Below are 13,049 nucleotides of genomic sequence, written 5' to 3' on the forward strand. Positions count from 1 at the left end.
GTGTTTAATATTTGGTATATAATCACTGGTTTTTAACCTAGTGCAGCTGTATACACTATATATGAGTCATATTTTATAGCACTGAAGTGTGAGATTGCTGCAACTTGGAACAACTACTTTATTTTATTTAGCTTGGGCTAAATATAATTTCTTTGATTGGCACTTTTTTTTGCGATTTGCAAAGAATTTTGAATGACATCAAAAGCATCTAAATCTTATGTTAAACTGTCTCCACTGGCACAAGCCCAAATGCCCATTGACTGACTGTGGTTCTTAAACTGCTTTTGCATTCTTGTTGACATATGGGGAAGAAATGTTTCTGATGTGAACAAAGGCCTGCATCAGAATTGGCACAGGCCCTAACAAATACATTTCTTGCAGGTATATCTTGCATGTTGCTCAGAATGTACAAATTTGACAATGTCTATGTATAAAGGATCCTACTAAACCAATAGACAACATGCTTTCTTTGCAATGTCCCGGGTTCTAATCCCATTGGGGGACACTGTCTGTATATTCCTCTTTTTTTGTTTTTGTATTTTTTTTATCTGGGTTCTCCAGTTTCCTCCCACAATCCAAATAATAAATACATTTAAAATATTTTTTAAATAGCAGCAAAATGTAGATGGCTCTATTGTAAAACATATGACCAGTTCCCCTTTGTATTTAATTATTTTGATAATTCCCTTTTTCACTTGAATGCTTACTGCAAGTTTTGTGGATAGTAGGATTAGGCATATATAGAATAGAGATTGTTCCTGTTTACGCGTTTTGCTCCTTTGGCCTTTTCAATATGCACACTCATAGAACATATATTTTAATTTTAGCATTTAGCCCGATTGTGTTTATGGTCTCCATCCCTTTCGCAATTCATTTCTAAGATGGTCTCTGCCTCTGTTTCTCATGCCTGCCTTCCTCTCTCCATCCAGGGTTCTCTTTCTGATGTCTAAAAGTGGCTACCAACCCCCTAAACTGAAGGACAAGTCAAAATGGTGAGCACTAAAGCAAAACTCCAGGCAGATATAAAATATCCACACAAATTGATGAATCATTAAAGTAGTAATAAACCCTCAGCTTTTTTTAATAGCATTTAGAATAATAAACTCAACATTCTCTAGTAAATTTTTTGTTAACATTAGTGCTACTTCCCTGAATTTTTGGTCTTCACAAGAAAGGGTTAACTGTGGACAGTGCAGTCAGCAGACAGTCTATTCGCTTAGAGAAGGGAGGTCCAGGGGAGTGCCTTGCCATCCTAAGCTACAGGGCTCTGTTTCCATTGATGCACACAGTGTAGGGAGACACAACTTTAGTCCCTGCGCTGCATACAAGAATGGCTCCATAGGATTCTGCAAGACAAAGGAGCCCCCCTAAAACAGGAAACCCAGGATAGTGATCATGTTATCAGCTTCAACTCAAATGTAGGAAAGGATGAAAAGATAAAGAAACTACATGCTCACTTAAGCTGGCCATACACTAGTAGTTTTTGGATGAACACTTAAACATTTGGACAAAAGTTCTCTTAATGAATGTCGTTTAAATGTACTTTAAGATTTAATTTGCTTTTTACATTCAGTTTTGGAATGAATGGGCTTCCCAATGAAAACCACATGAAAAACAAATGCTTTGATTAGAGAATTGAATGAATGTTTTTAACATGAACAGTTTTTAGTAAAATTATACTAGTGTATAAGTCGGCTTAAGTGATTTAATTAGCTGCTGAAAGTGCTTAAAACACTGAGGGTTTAATAACTTTTTTAATGTATTTTTGTAAATGCAACTTGTCCTTAAGTTGATTTAAGGCTCTTTAATACCCTGTTCAGCAATTCTCAGAGAGGAAAGGGAAGGCAGATAACCTCATCAAACTCTGCTGCTCCCACATTGTCCAATCAGCAGGCTTGTAGCGCAGAGGTGACACACCATCTATTTCTAATTGGTAACAGACTAAGTTGTGTCACCCACCTGGCTGTACTTCTGGCAGAGCTGTGCAAATCTCAGGCCTGAATGCACAGAGATGCAAGTCCTTTAGTGAGTAAAACATATCCATATTTCATACGCCTATTTCGATTTTTTCTTAGGGCTTTGCTTTAATAAAGACCTTCAAAGTATCCAGTGTCTTGTGTGTCCAAATAATGCAGCTATGTCAAACGACCATCGGTCTGGGTTTTATTGTGTGTTCTCCTCTCTGGTTATGTCCTTTTAGGTCCCCAGCTTTCCACAACTTTATCAAAATAGCATTGACTAAAAACCCCAAGAAGAGACCAAGTGCCTCCAAGATGCTGACAGTAAGTCCTCTAGAATGCTCTATACCAGACTGGACCATAGCGATGAAAAACATTACAATCCTTTTGAAGTGTCCTGCTGCATAGTCCTGATTTTAAAATAATAAAAAGGGAAGGGATAAAAACTATTGTGGTTTTTACTCACATATGGGAAGCTTTAGGAATAGTATGGGGGTTGGGGAATGACTTACATGTTGTAGTTTATTAATCTTCAAGTTCAAGTCTTTTCAAAATGTATTTCTAGGCTCTAAGTAGGTACTGAACTCTTTACGTTTAAATTACATTTATTAATATTCAGAAAATAAATAATGTTATGACATGAACATGAACATAGTAGGTGTTCTCTTTTTCCATCAGAATATGCAGAAGTGCATCAAAGCCGTTATTAAGTATCCAGATCCAGTGTTCCAAAATAGATATATCATTCACCAAGACAACATGAATGTTAACAGATTAAATCTAGAAGAGAAAAAAGCAACATATACTTTATTATCTGAATTAATGTGTATATCCGGGTATTTTGCAGAGTATTGATGGAACATTTGAAAGCTGTGAGAAACCAGGTTTGCCAATCTTGCAGATCATAGGCTTCTCGTAGATAATTTTTCTTCAGACTTCTGCCATATTCAGAATGAAACCCAGGAATTCTAGCATTGTGTACTTCTTAAGACGAAACTGGTTGGGGCATTGACCTACCTTTTTACAATTTGGAGATATATGCGAATGGTCTGATTTTTTTTCATAAACATAATTTTATGGCTTCTGCAAGCTTAGATTGATGCAGTGGCTGAAAAAAAACTGCCCCTGTTGCTCATATTTACCTAAAATGTTCTTGATTTAATTTTATAATCTCCCTGAACAATGAAGTAAAAAAAAATGATTGACTCCTATAGCCAACAAAGAGAATTCTGAGGCCCAGCTTATACTCTTTTCAACACTGTTATTTGCGCCTCCATTATAAAAGACAGAATTCAGAGAGTAAAAGACAGAATTCAAAAAGTAGTGGTTAATGATTCTTACTCTGAATGGTCTAAGGTTATCAGTGGTCTACCCCAAGGTTCAGTGCTGGGACCCTTACTTTTTAATATCTTTATAAATGATATTGGGTCTGGGATCAAAAGTAACATTTCCGTCTTTGCAGATGACACCAAGCTATGCAGTGGAATAACGTCCTTACAGGATGTCTCCAATTTACAAGCTGACCTCAATGCGGCAGATGAGGTTTAATGTTAAGAAATGTAAAGTTATGCACTTGGGAGCTAAGAATATGCATGCATCATACATTTTAGGGGGAGTACAACTGGGGGAATACATAGTGGAGAAGGATCTGGGGGTTTTGGTAGATCATAAGCTCAATAATAACATGCAATGCCAAGCTGCGGTTTCCAAAGCAAGCAAAGTCCTTTCCTGTATTAAGAGAGGTATGGACTCCAGAGAGAGATATCATTTTGCCCCTGTTCAAATCATTAGTAAGACCTCATCTGGAATATGCAGTTCAGTTTTGGGCACCAGTTCTCCAAAAAATATATTGGGGAACTGGAGAAAGTGCAGAGAAGGGCAACCAAACTGATAAGAGGCATGGAGGAACTCCGCTATGAGGAAAGATTAGAGGAACTGAATTTATTCACTCTTGATAAGAGGAGATTAAGGGGGGATATGATCAACATGTACAAATATATAAGGGGTCCATATAGTGAACTTGGTTTCGAGTTATTCACTTTACAGTCAACAAGGGGGCACTCTTTACGTCTAGAGGAAAAGAGATTTCATCTCCAAATACGGAAAGGTTTCTTCACAGTAAGAGCTGTGAAAGTGTGGAATAGACTCCCTGCAGAGGTGGTTCTGGCCAGTTCAGTAGATTGCTTTAAGAAGGGCCTGGATTATTTCCTAAGTGTACATAATATAACTGGGTACTAACATTTATAGGTAAAGTTGATCCGGGGAAAATCCGATTGCCTCTCGGGGAATCAGGAAGGAATTTTTTCCCCTGCTTTAGCAAATTGGATCATGCTCTGCTGGGGTTTTTTGCCTTCCTCTGGATCAACTGTGGGTATAGAATTGGGTATATGGGATTGTATGATATTATTATTTTTTTTTTTGTGGTTGAACTAGATGGACTTGTGTCTTTTTTCAACCTGACTAACTATGTAACTATAAATGAGGCAAATAAAAAAAGGTTCCTTTTGCCCATAGCAATCTTTATTTTTGTTCTAATCTGTGATGTTTTGGCCAACTTATTTTTTTTCTTGCACTGTACATGAACCCCTTATTACCTATATGGTTACCTCCCCCCTACAAACATTTCTACTTCATAGACCTTCATGTGAGTTGTCCTTTGTCTATTGCTCTTTGTCTGTCTTCTTTTTTTTAACTTTCCTCTGACTTTCCACAGCACCAATTTGTTGCTCAGACAGGGCTCTGTCCTTTTCTAACACAAGAATTACTAGAGAAGTTAAGAAACCCAGAAAAACACAGCGAAAACTCAAACCCCGAAGAGGATGACACAGAGGTAAGGTCTTTTTGTGGAATTAATGAATCATTTAATTTAATTTATAAAACTATTTTTTGTATACTGAAAAGTTTGGAGACCCCTGCTCTAGATATATGCTATGTCCACCCCGCTCACTGCATAGCAAGATCCAAACTTCTTTAAATGACAAACAAGCCCAGTACTATATAAACAGTCAGTAACAGATTGCCCAGCTTAAAGTGCTTGTAAACACTTACATATACCCAGTGAAGTGAACAGCCCCAGATAATACACAGAGATGAAACAAATCCTTCTACGTATGTTTTGCTTCTTTATTAGCAGTCATTTCTTCACTACAACCCTTCAAAAGTGCAGATTTGTGCTAAAATCCTTATGGATCTGTGAGAAGTAAATCACATAGGCAGAGGAGCGAAGGAACATGCAGTGCTGTATTCTGAATAGACAGCCTGTGTTGTTAACTCCCTCCCAGACACAATTTTTTTCTCACGTGTCGGGAGAACTTCTCTGAAGTGACTCATGCCGATAACCGTGGAACAAAGCACCAGAGAGAAATGACACTTGGAGCTTTGAGAGAGACAAGTAAACATTACAGATATATGTGCTTAGTTCAAATTTCATGACTAGGGTTTACAACCACTTTAATTAAATATGAACCCAAAGGGAAAAAGTTGTGCAAAAACACAACTCTATAAACCAATATTTTTACTGGCATTAAATCGCGACAAAGAGCCACACCTTCAGTTTCATTGCCCATCCTGAGCAAGCTCAAGAAGCCTCATGAAAAGCCTTTGCATTTAATTCTTTTCTGAAAGTCAGAATGTAAGAGACACCTACAGTACATCCCATTGACAGTTCCCAGGCCATTTACTAAGTCGCACATACAGTAGGTATTGCTGTGCGGGACACAAGCAGTTGGCAACTATCTTGAGTGATAATCAGAAAGTGAGTGTGTATATATAGACTTTTTTGGGAGGTTTCCAGGGACACTGCTTTAGCATGAATAAAGAATTATATTTTCTCAATATCTAAACCCATGGTCTTGAGTTTTGTTTCATCCTTTTCTATCAACTTAGTAGCTCTTTGCTATATTCAGCTCCGCTCCATCCCCAATTAATATTTCATTATTTTTTACCCATAATGGTAAGCTGAATCATATGTTGGCTACTTCTGATATTGACGTTAGGATATCCTTGGTACAATATCTATGCCAGAGATTGCAGTTCCTCCCCGTATGAGAGGCTCATTCTTGTATATTTTTTCAGGCATTTGGTTTGATTTCAAGGCCTTACCACCCAAGGAGATGCTAGTTCATTCAGAGACTAACAAAAACTGAATTATTTTTTTGTGTGGACCATTTACTCATGTAAGAGCAAATAGTAGAGACATTCCCATCAATTTTTAATAATGGGAAGTGTTTAGTGTGTGTCATGATTTAAACCCTACTTTTTAAACATCCCTTGTTTTTTGGGCTAGTTAGTTTCCAAACTTATGCTACCATGGATGTTCCTATCAAATACTTACCGTAATTTTCCTTTCCTGATGGACTCCATGGCAGTAGGAGTTATCATCAGCAATTCATTTTCTTACTTTTAAAACGACCTGATTAATAAAACATTTGATGTCTCACAGCTCTTTTCAGCATTCTCTCGCATCCTCTCCAAAAAACGCAACCCCAAAGCCAACCGTTCATCCTCAGACATTCAGTGTGAGTAGCAGTGGTCACAGATGGGGAGGAGAGATGTGTGTGTATTGTCTGTGGATTTTTTTTTTTTACCCTTTTTTTCTCCTTTAGTGCACCAGCTAAAGAACAAGACACGAAAGGAAGAACCAAGAGTAGCAAGGGTAATTTAACTATGCTAACCCTAGTTCTTCAGCATTTTCTGGGAGTTTTTGTAGCATTGGATAATATTTGCTGTGTCTCAGCATTGGATAATTTGCCTCATGTCAAGTCTCATGCAACTACATAGTGTTTAGATATGATTGTTCTGCATTTCATGAAGTTATGAGGCATAAAATTGACCTTTGCATCCTCATACTGTATACTGTTGAACACAGTAGGTTGCAATTTAAGTCCCCATGGGCTTCTGTAAACAAAGGGCACTCATCTATTCAGTGTTTGCACAGAATCCCCCTCTGACACTGCTCCACCATCCCTAGTGAAGCCAGTCGCGGGTAGGAGCTCACTCTGGGCCCCAGCAGCTCCCAAATGTTAGTGAAAAAAAAAAATTTTTTTTGTAAAGTTGTAATGCCTTTACAACTTTATTAAGCTCACGTTGCCAGAAACACTTCACAGGCTGTCGTTCTCTGACCTGTTTTGCCCTTTAGTGAGACTTAAAGGGATTGTAAATGTTCCTGTTTTTTCACCTCAATGCATCCTATGCATTAAGGTGAAATAACATCCAATGCTTACTGGGCCCCCCCAACCCCCTGTTTACTTACCTGAGCCCTCGAAAAGTCCTGTGTCGAGAACGTGCTTGCTTCTCGGCTCTTCATTGAATAGATTGATAGCCATTGGCTCGCGCTGCTGTCAATCAAATCAAAATGACCTGGCCGCAGGGGGGCCGGACTGAGACATACACTCTGTGTCTATGGACGCAGAGTACATGGTACAGGAGCGTGCCGCAAGGTAACCCCCTTGGGAGAGAGCTTCCTGAGGGGGTTAGCTATTGCAAGTAGCCGCCGAAAGAGCTGCCGTGGGACCCCAGAACAGGAGGATCGAGCCACTCTGTGCAAAACGAGGTGCACAATGGAGGTAAGTACATGTTATTTAAAAAATAAAAATAAATGAACCTTTACAAGCTCTTTAAAGTGGTTGTAAAGGTTTGTTTTTTATTTTCTAAATAGGTTCTTTTAAGCTAGTGCATTGTTGGTTCACTTACCTTTTTCTTCGATTTCCCTTCTAAATGTTTTTTTTCTTTGTATGAATTTCTCATTTTCTGTTTCTCCTCAGTAAACTTCACACCATCATCCGAGTGGTGTTTAGTCAGCCAGAACAGTTTACTGAGGAGGAACGGGAAGTGAGAAATTCAGACAAAGAAAACAAAGAAAAAAAAACATTTAGAAGGGAAATCGAAAGAAAAGGAAAGTGAACCAACAATGCACTAGCTTAAAGGAACCTATTTAGAAAATAAAATACGAACCTTTACAACCCCTTTAATAGCGGAGAGACACTTTGAGATTAGAACCCATTAGGAGCGAAATATAGTGCTTTCGGAAAGTATTCACAGCGCTTCACTTTTTCCACATTTTGTTATGTTACAGCCTTATTTCAAAATTAATTAAATGTTATATTGTGTTAATCAAAATTATACAAACAATAAACCATAATGACAATGCGAAAGAAATTTGTTTGAAATCTTTGCATATTTATAAAAAAAAGAAAGAAAAAAAATCACATGTACATAAGTAATCACAGCCTGTGCTCAATACTTTGTTGAAGCATCATTGGCACTAATTAAAGACTTAGGTCTTTTTGAGTATAAAGCTACAAGCTTGGCACACCTATTTTTGGGCAGTTTCTCCCATTCTTCTTTGCAGGATCTCTCAAGCTCCATCAGGTTGGATGGGGAGAGTCAGTGCACAGCCATTTTCAGATCTCTACAGAGATGTTCAATCAAGTTCAAGTCTAGACTCTACGGGTGTGCCACTCAAGGACATTCAGAGTTGTCCCATAGCCACTCCAGTTATCTTGGCTGTGTGCTTAGGGTCGTTGTCCTGTTGGAAGATGAACCTTAGCTCCAGTCTGAGCTCCAGAGTGCTCTGAAGCACGTTTTCATCAAGGATAACTCAATCCTGACTAGTCTCCCAATTCCTGCCGCTGAATAATATCCCCAGAGGCTGATGCTGCCACCACCATGCTTCACTGTAGGGATGGTATTGGCCAGGTAATGAGTGGTGCCTTGTTTCCTCCAGACATGACACTTACCATTCAGGCCAAAGAGTTCAATCTTTGTTTCATCAGACCAGGGAATTTCGTTTTTCATGGTCTGACAGTCCTTCAGGTGCCTTTTGGCAAACTTCAGACGGGCTATCATGTGCCTTTTACTGAGGAGTGGCTTCTATCTGGCCACTCTACCATACAGGCCTAATTGGTGGAGTGCTGCAGTGATGGTTGTTCTACTCAAAGGCTCTCCTATCTCCACTGAGAAACACTGGAGCTCTGTCAGAGTGACCAAGGGGTTCTTGGTCACCTCCCTGACTAAGGCCCTTCTCCCCTGATCACTCAGTGTGGCCGGGCGGCCCGCTCTAGGAAGAGTCCTGGTGGTTCCAAACTTCTTCCATTTACGGATGATGGAGGCCACTGTGCTCATTGGGACCTTCAATGCTGCAGAAATTTTTCTGTACCGTTCCCCCAGATCTGTGCCTCGATACAATCCTGTCTCGGGGGGGGTCTACAGGCAATTCCTCTGACTTCATGGCTTGGTTTGTTCTCTGACATGCACTGTTAACTGTGGGACCTTATATAGACATGTGTGTGCCTTTCCAAATCATGTTCAATCAACAGAGTTTACCACAGGTGGACTTCAATCAAGTTGATTTTTTTCCGCGAAAGGGAATTTTTTCTACGAAAGGGAATTTAATAAGACACGTGGCTGTTCACTAAAATTACAAGAAAAGCGGTTTAACCTTAAACTGCGTACAGGGTTCTTTACTGTAAGGATGTGGAATTCTCTTCCACAGACAGTAGTTTCAGCGGGGAGCATCGATAATTTAAAAAAACTATTAAAAAAGCACCTGTACGACCACAACATACAGGGATATACAAGGTAATACTGACATAAAATCACACACATAGGTTGGATTTGATGGACTTGGTATCTTTTTTTCAACCTCGCCTACTATGTAACTATGTACTATCTTTAGAAAGTACAGGCTGGCAACTTGATAGCGTCTCCATATAAAACATTTATTTGAGCATTACAGCAATAACATCACCCAAAACTGATGTGCTTTGGCCTCAGGCCTTCATCAAAAGCATGCTTTTGATGAAGGCCTAAGGCCGAAACGCGTCAGTTTTTGGCTGATGTTATTGCTGTAATGCTCAAATAAATGTTTTCTATGGAGATGCTATCAGGTTGCCAGCCTGTACTTTCTAAAGATAGTACCGTATTTATCGGCGTATAACACACGCCGGCGTATAACACGCACCCCAAGTTTAGGAGGGAATTTTAAGGAAAAAACTTTTAGGAGGGAAATTTAAGGGAAAAAAACTTACATTTAAATGCCCATCAATGCAGCCTCATCAGTGTCCATCTGAAGTCTTGTCAGTGTCATTTGCAGCCTTGTCATGCAGCCTGTCCGTCATTGCAGCCTTGTCATGCAGCCTGTCCGTCACTGCAGCCTTGTCATGCAGCCTGTCCATCATGCAGCCTTGTCATGCAGCTTGTCTGTCGTAGCCTTGTGCATCAGTGATTTCAGCTTATGGCGCCGCCGAGATGTCCTGTGTATCTCAGCGGCGCCCGGAAGTTCTTGGCGGCTTTTGGCCACTCTCGGACCTTCTCTGCGGCTTTCGGCCGCCTCGGCCGTACTCGGCGGCTTTCGGCCGTACTCGGCGGCTTTCTGACCTTCTCGGCAGCTTTCGGCCGCCTCGGCCCTTCTCGGCGGTTTAGGGGCCGAGAAGGGCCGAAGGCGGCTGAAAGCCGCCCAGAGCCCGAAAATCATGCGGAAATCGCAGAGGATCAGCGTATATCACACACCCGCGATTTTCCCCTGATTTTAAGGGGAAAAAAGTGTGTGTTATACGCCAATAAATACAGTACATAGTTACATAGTAGGTGAGGTTGAAAAAACCTGGCTGGGCATCTGAATATGGGGTGGCAGCGGTGGCTATGGATAGATTCATGCAATGCATGAATCTATTGGTGATAGAGGGGGAGGCTGGAGAGAGGGGGCGGTGCCCATGCGCCCTTATAGATGCACCGACACTGATGTAGAAATATCTCAAGGATGATCAGTGGAAACAGGATGCACTTAAGCTCAATTTTGAGTGTCATGGCAAAGGCTGTGAATACTTATGTACATGTGTTTTTTTCATTTATTCTTAATAAATTTGCTAAGATTTTAAACAAACTTCTTTCATGTTGTTATTATGGGGTATTGATTGTAGAATTTTAAGGAAAATAATGAATTTAATCCATTTTGGAATAAGGCTGTAACATAACAAAATGTGGAAAAAGTGAACTGCTGTGAATACTTTCTGGATGCAACTGACATCAGAGGAAGACAACCTGTGGAGTACCAGAGCTTTTTCAGATACTCTGTTCTGCTATCGTTTTCACAAAATTAGACCTACGTGGGGCATACAATTTGGTGCGTATTCGTGAGGGTGAGGAACGGAAGACTGCATTTTGCACCCGATTTGGCCACTTTCAATGCTTAGTAATGCCCTTCAGGCCTTGCAGTGCCCCGGCAACATTTCATCACGTTATCACTGACATTTTCCGGGATTACCTGGATTTATTCTTCATTATGTATCTAGATGACATTCTAATATTTTTTTGCTACCTTGGAGGCCCATCAAGGATATGTCAGAAATGTTTTGGTCTAACTCAGACAGCATGGCCTATATGCAAAACCCGAAAAATGTGAGTTTGTGCGCAAGGGTATCCAGTTCCTGGGTCTAATCCTTTCCACAAAAGGCATAAAGATGGACTCCCAGAAGGTTTCTGCCATTTTGCAAATTTTTATAGAAAGTTTATCAAGGGATTCTCTGAAATAATTTCCCCTGTTACTCAACTGACAAGACAATGCCAGCGGTTCCATTGGACTTCAGAGGCGCAGTCTGCATTTGAATCTTTGAATGGACTCTTTACTTCTGCACCTATACTCTGTCACCCACACCCTGCTCTACCGTACGTCCTGGAAGTAGATGCTTCAGAAACAGCCATAGGGACGATTCTGTCCCAACGTCAAGGGGCCAAGATCATACTACACCCCGTTGCTTTCTTCTCACGCAAGCTGTCACCTGCAGAAAAGAACTATGACGTTGAAGACCGTGAACTCTTGGCGATTAATGCTGCTCTTGAAGAATGAAGATACCTGTTAGAAGGGGAGCTCATCCGATCTTAATATACACAGACCACAAGAATCTGGAATATTTGCGAGCCGCAAGATGCCTGAAACCACGGCAGGCCAGGTGGGCATTATTTTTCTTGAGATTTTCTTCTCATATAACTTACAGGCCAGGGTCAAAGAACGCAAAACCGGATGCTCTTTCCCGCTTGTTTGGTGATTAAAAAGAACCTGCTCTGCTAGATACCATCCTATCTTCTGGGAATTTTCTTCTATTGCAGGGAGACCTATTTTTACAGATCAAGCAAGCATTTATTGGAATCTCGCCATCTTCAGGGATGATGCTGCAAGTAAAGGATGGACTGTTATGGCATTAGGGTAAAATTTACGAACTCCTGCAGTGTACCTTTTGGGGGCCCTGCCTAAAGGAAGATGGCAAAAAGAATGTTGAGACCTGCCTTACATGTATCAGAAACAAGACTAGCAGGACTAAATCTTGGGGTCTGCTGAAACCTCTGCTGATTCCGGATAAACCTTGAAAAATTATTTCAATAGACTTCACTGTTGAACTCCCTCAATCCGAAGGCCACACGGCTATCTTTGTGGTCCTGGACTGTTTATCGAAGATGGGACATTTTGTACCCATGAGTGGTACACCATCAGCTTTGGAGATGGCACAAATCTTTACAAAAGAAATGGTGAGATTGCATGGACTTCCTGCCAATATTGTGTCAGATTGCGGGGTTCAGTTTACATCTAAATTTTGGAGAGCTTTGTGTGAAATCCTGAAGATCGAGCTGTCATTCTCCTCAGCATACCACCCACAGACCAATGGTCAAACTGAAAGGACCGATCTGACATTGGAACAGTATTTGCGATTTAAAAAAGAAAAGAGCAACAGGCTGGACTTTGTATGAGGCACACGGGAGCAGAAGCATAAAATTTGGTAAAAAACAAGTTTTTAATAAGTACAAGTAATCATATATTTACATGTTATTGCACAATCATAAATTAGTATTTTCTATTTCATCAATGTATACACATTCCAACAAGGACTTAATAGTAAACATGTGAAGAGCTGAGTATTCAATAAACACAGATTATATATAAATACATGACACATTAAAGCGTCATTTAGAGAAAAACCATAAAATTAAAAGGACAAAAATCAAAAAGGAATGTTCATGCTTTGTTGACAATTGTATACATAAAACGGCAGTTGAAAGCTCTACGCGTTTCGTGACCTTATAGCCACTCGTCAGGAGCAA

General features: G+C 40.1%; 1 protein-coding gene across 3 annotated transcripts in view; it reads left to right on the forward strand.

Annotated features, from left to right (window-relative positions):
- MAP4K1 (mitogen-activated protein kinase kinase kinase kinase 1) overlaps positions 1-13,049 on the forward strand; it is a 250,064-nt gene that overhangs the window by 169,630 nt on the left and 67,385 nt on the right. For 2 of the 3 annotated variants that reach the window (XM_077480613.1, XM_077480595.1), the window contains 5 exons: positions 930-992; positions 2,201-2,282; positions 4,672-4,788; positions 6,400-6,475; positions 6,563-6,612. In XM_077480613.1, coding sequence (XP_077336739.1) covers positions 930-992; positions 2,201-2,282; positions 4,672-4,788; positions 6,400-6,475; positions 6,563-6,612 — 388 coding nt within the window. The remainder of the gene's footprint in view (positions 1-929; positions 993-2,200; positions 2,283-4,671; positions 4,789-6,399; positions 6,476-6,562; positions 6,613-13,049) is intronic. The other variant, XM_077480604.1, reaches the window with a different exon arrangement.

The sequence above is a fragment of the Lithobates pipiens genome, unplaced genomic scaffold, assembly GCF_037356315.1.
Source record: "Lithobates pipiens isolate NorthernLeopardFrog02 unplaced genomic scaffold, aLitPip1_a1.2 Scaffold_1, whole genome shotgun sequence".
In the NCBI taxonomy this organism is placed as follows: Eukaryota; Metazoa; Chordata; class Amphibia; order Anura; family Ranidae; genus Lithobates; species Lithobates pipiens.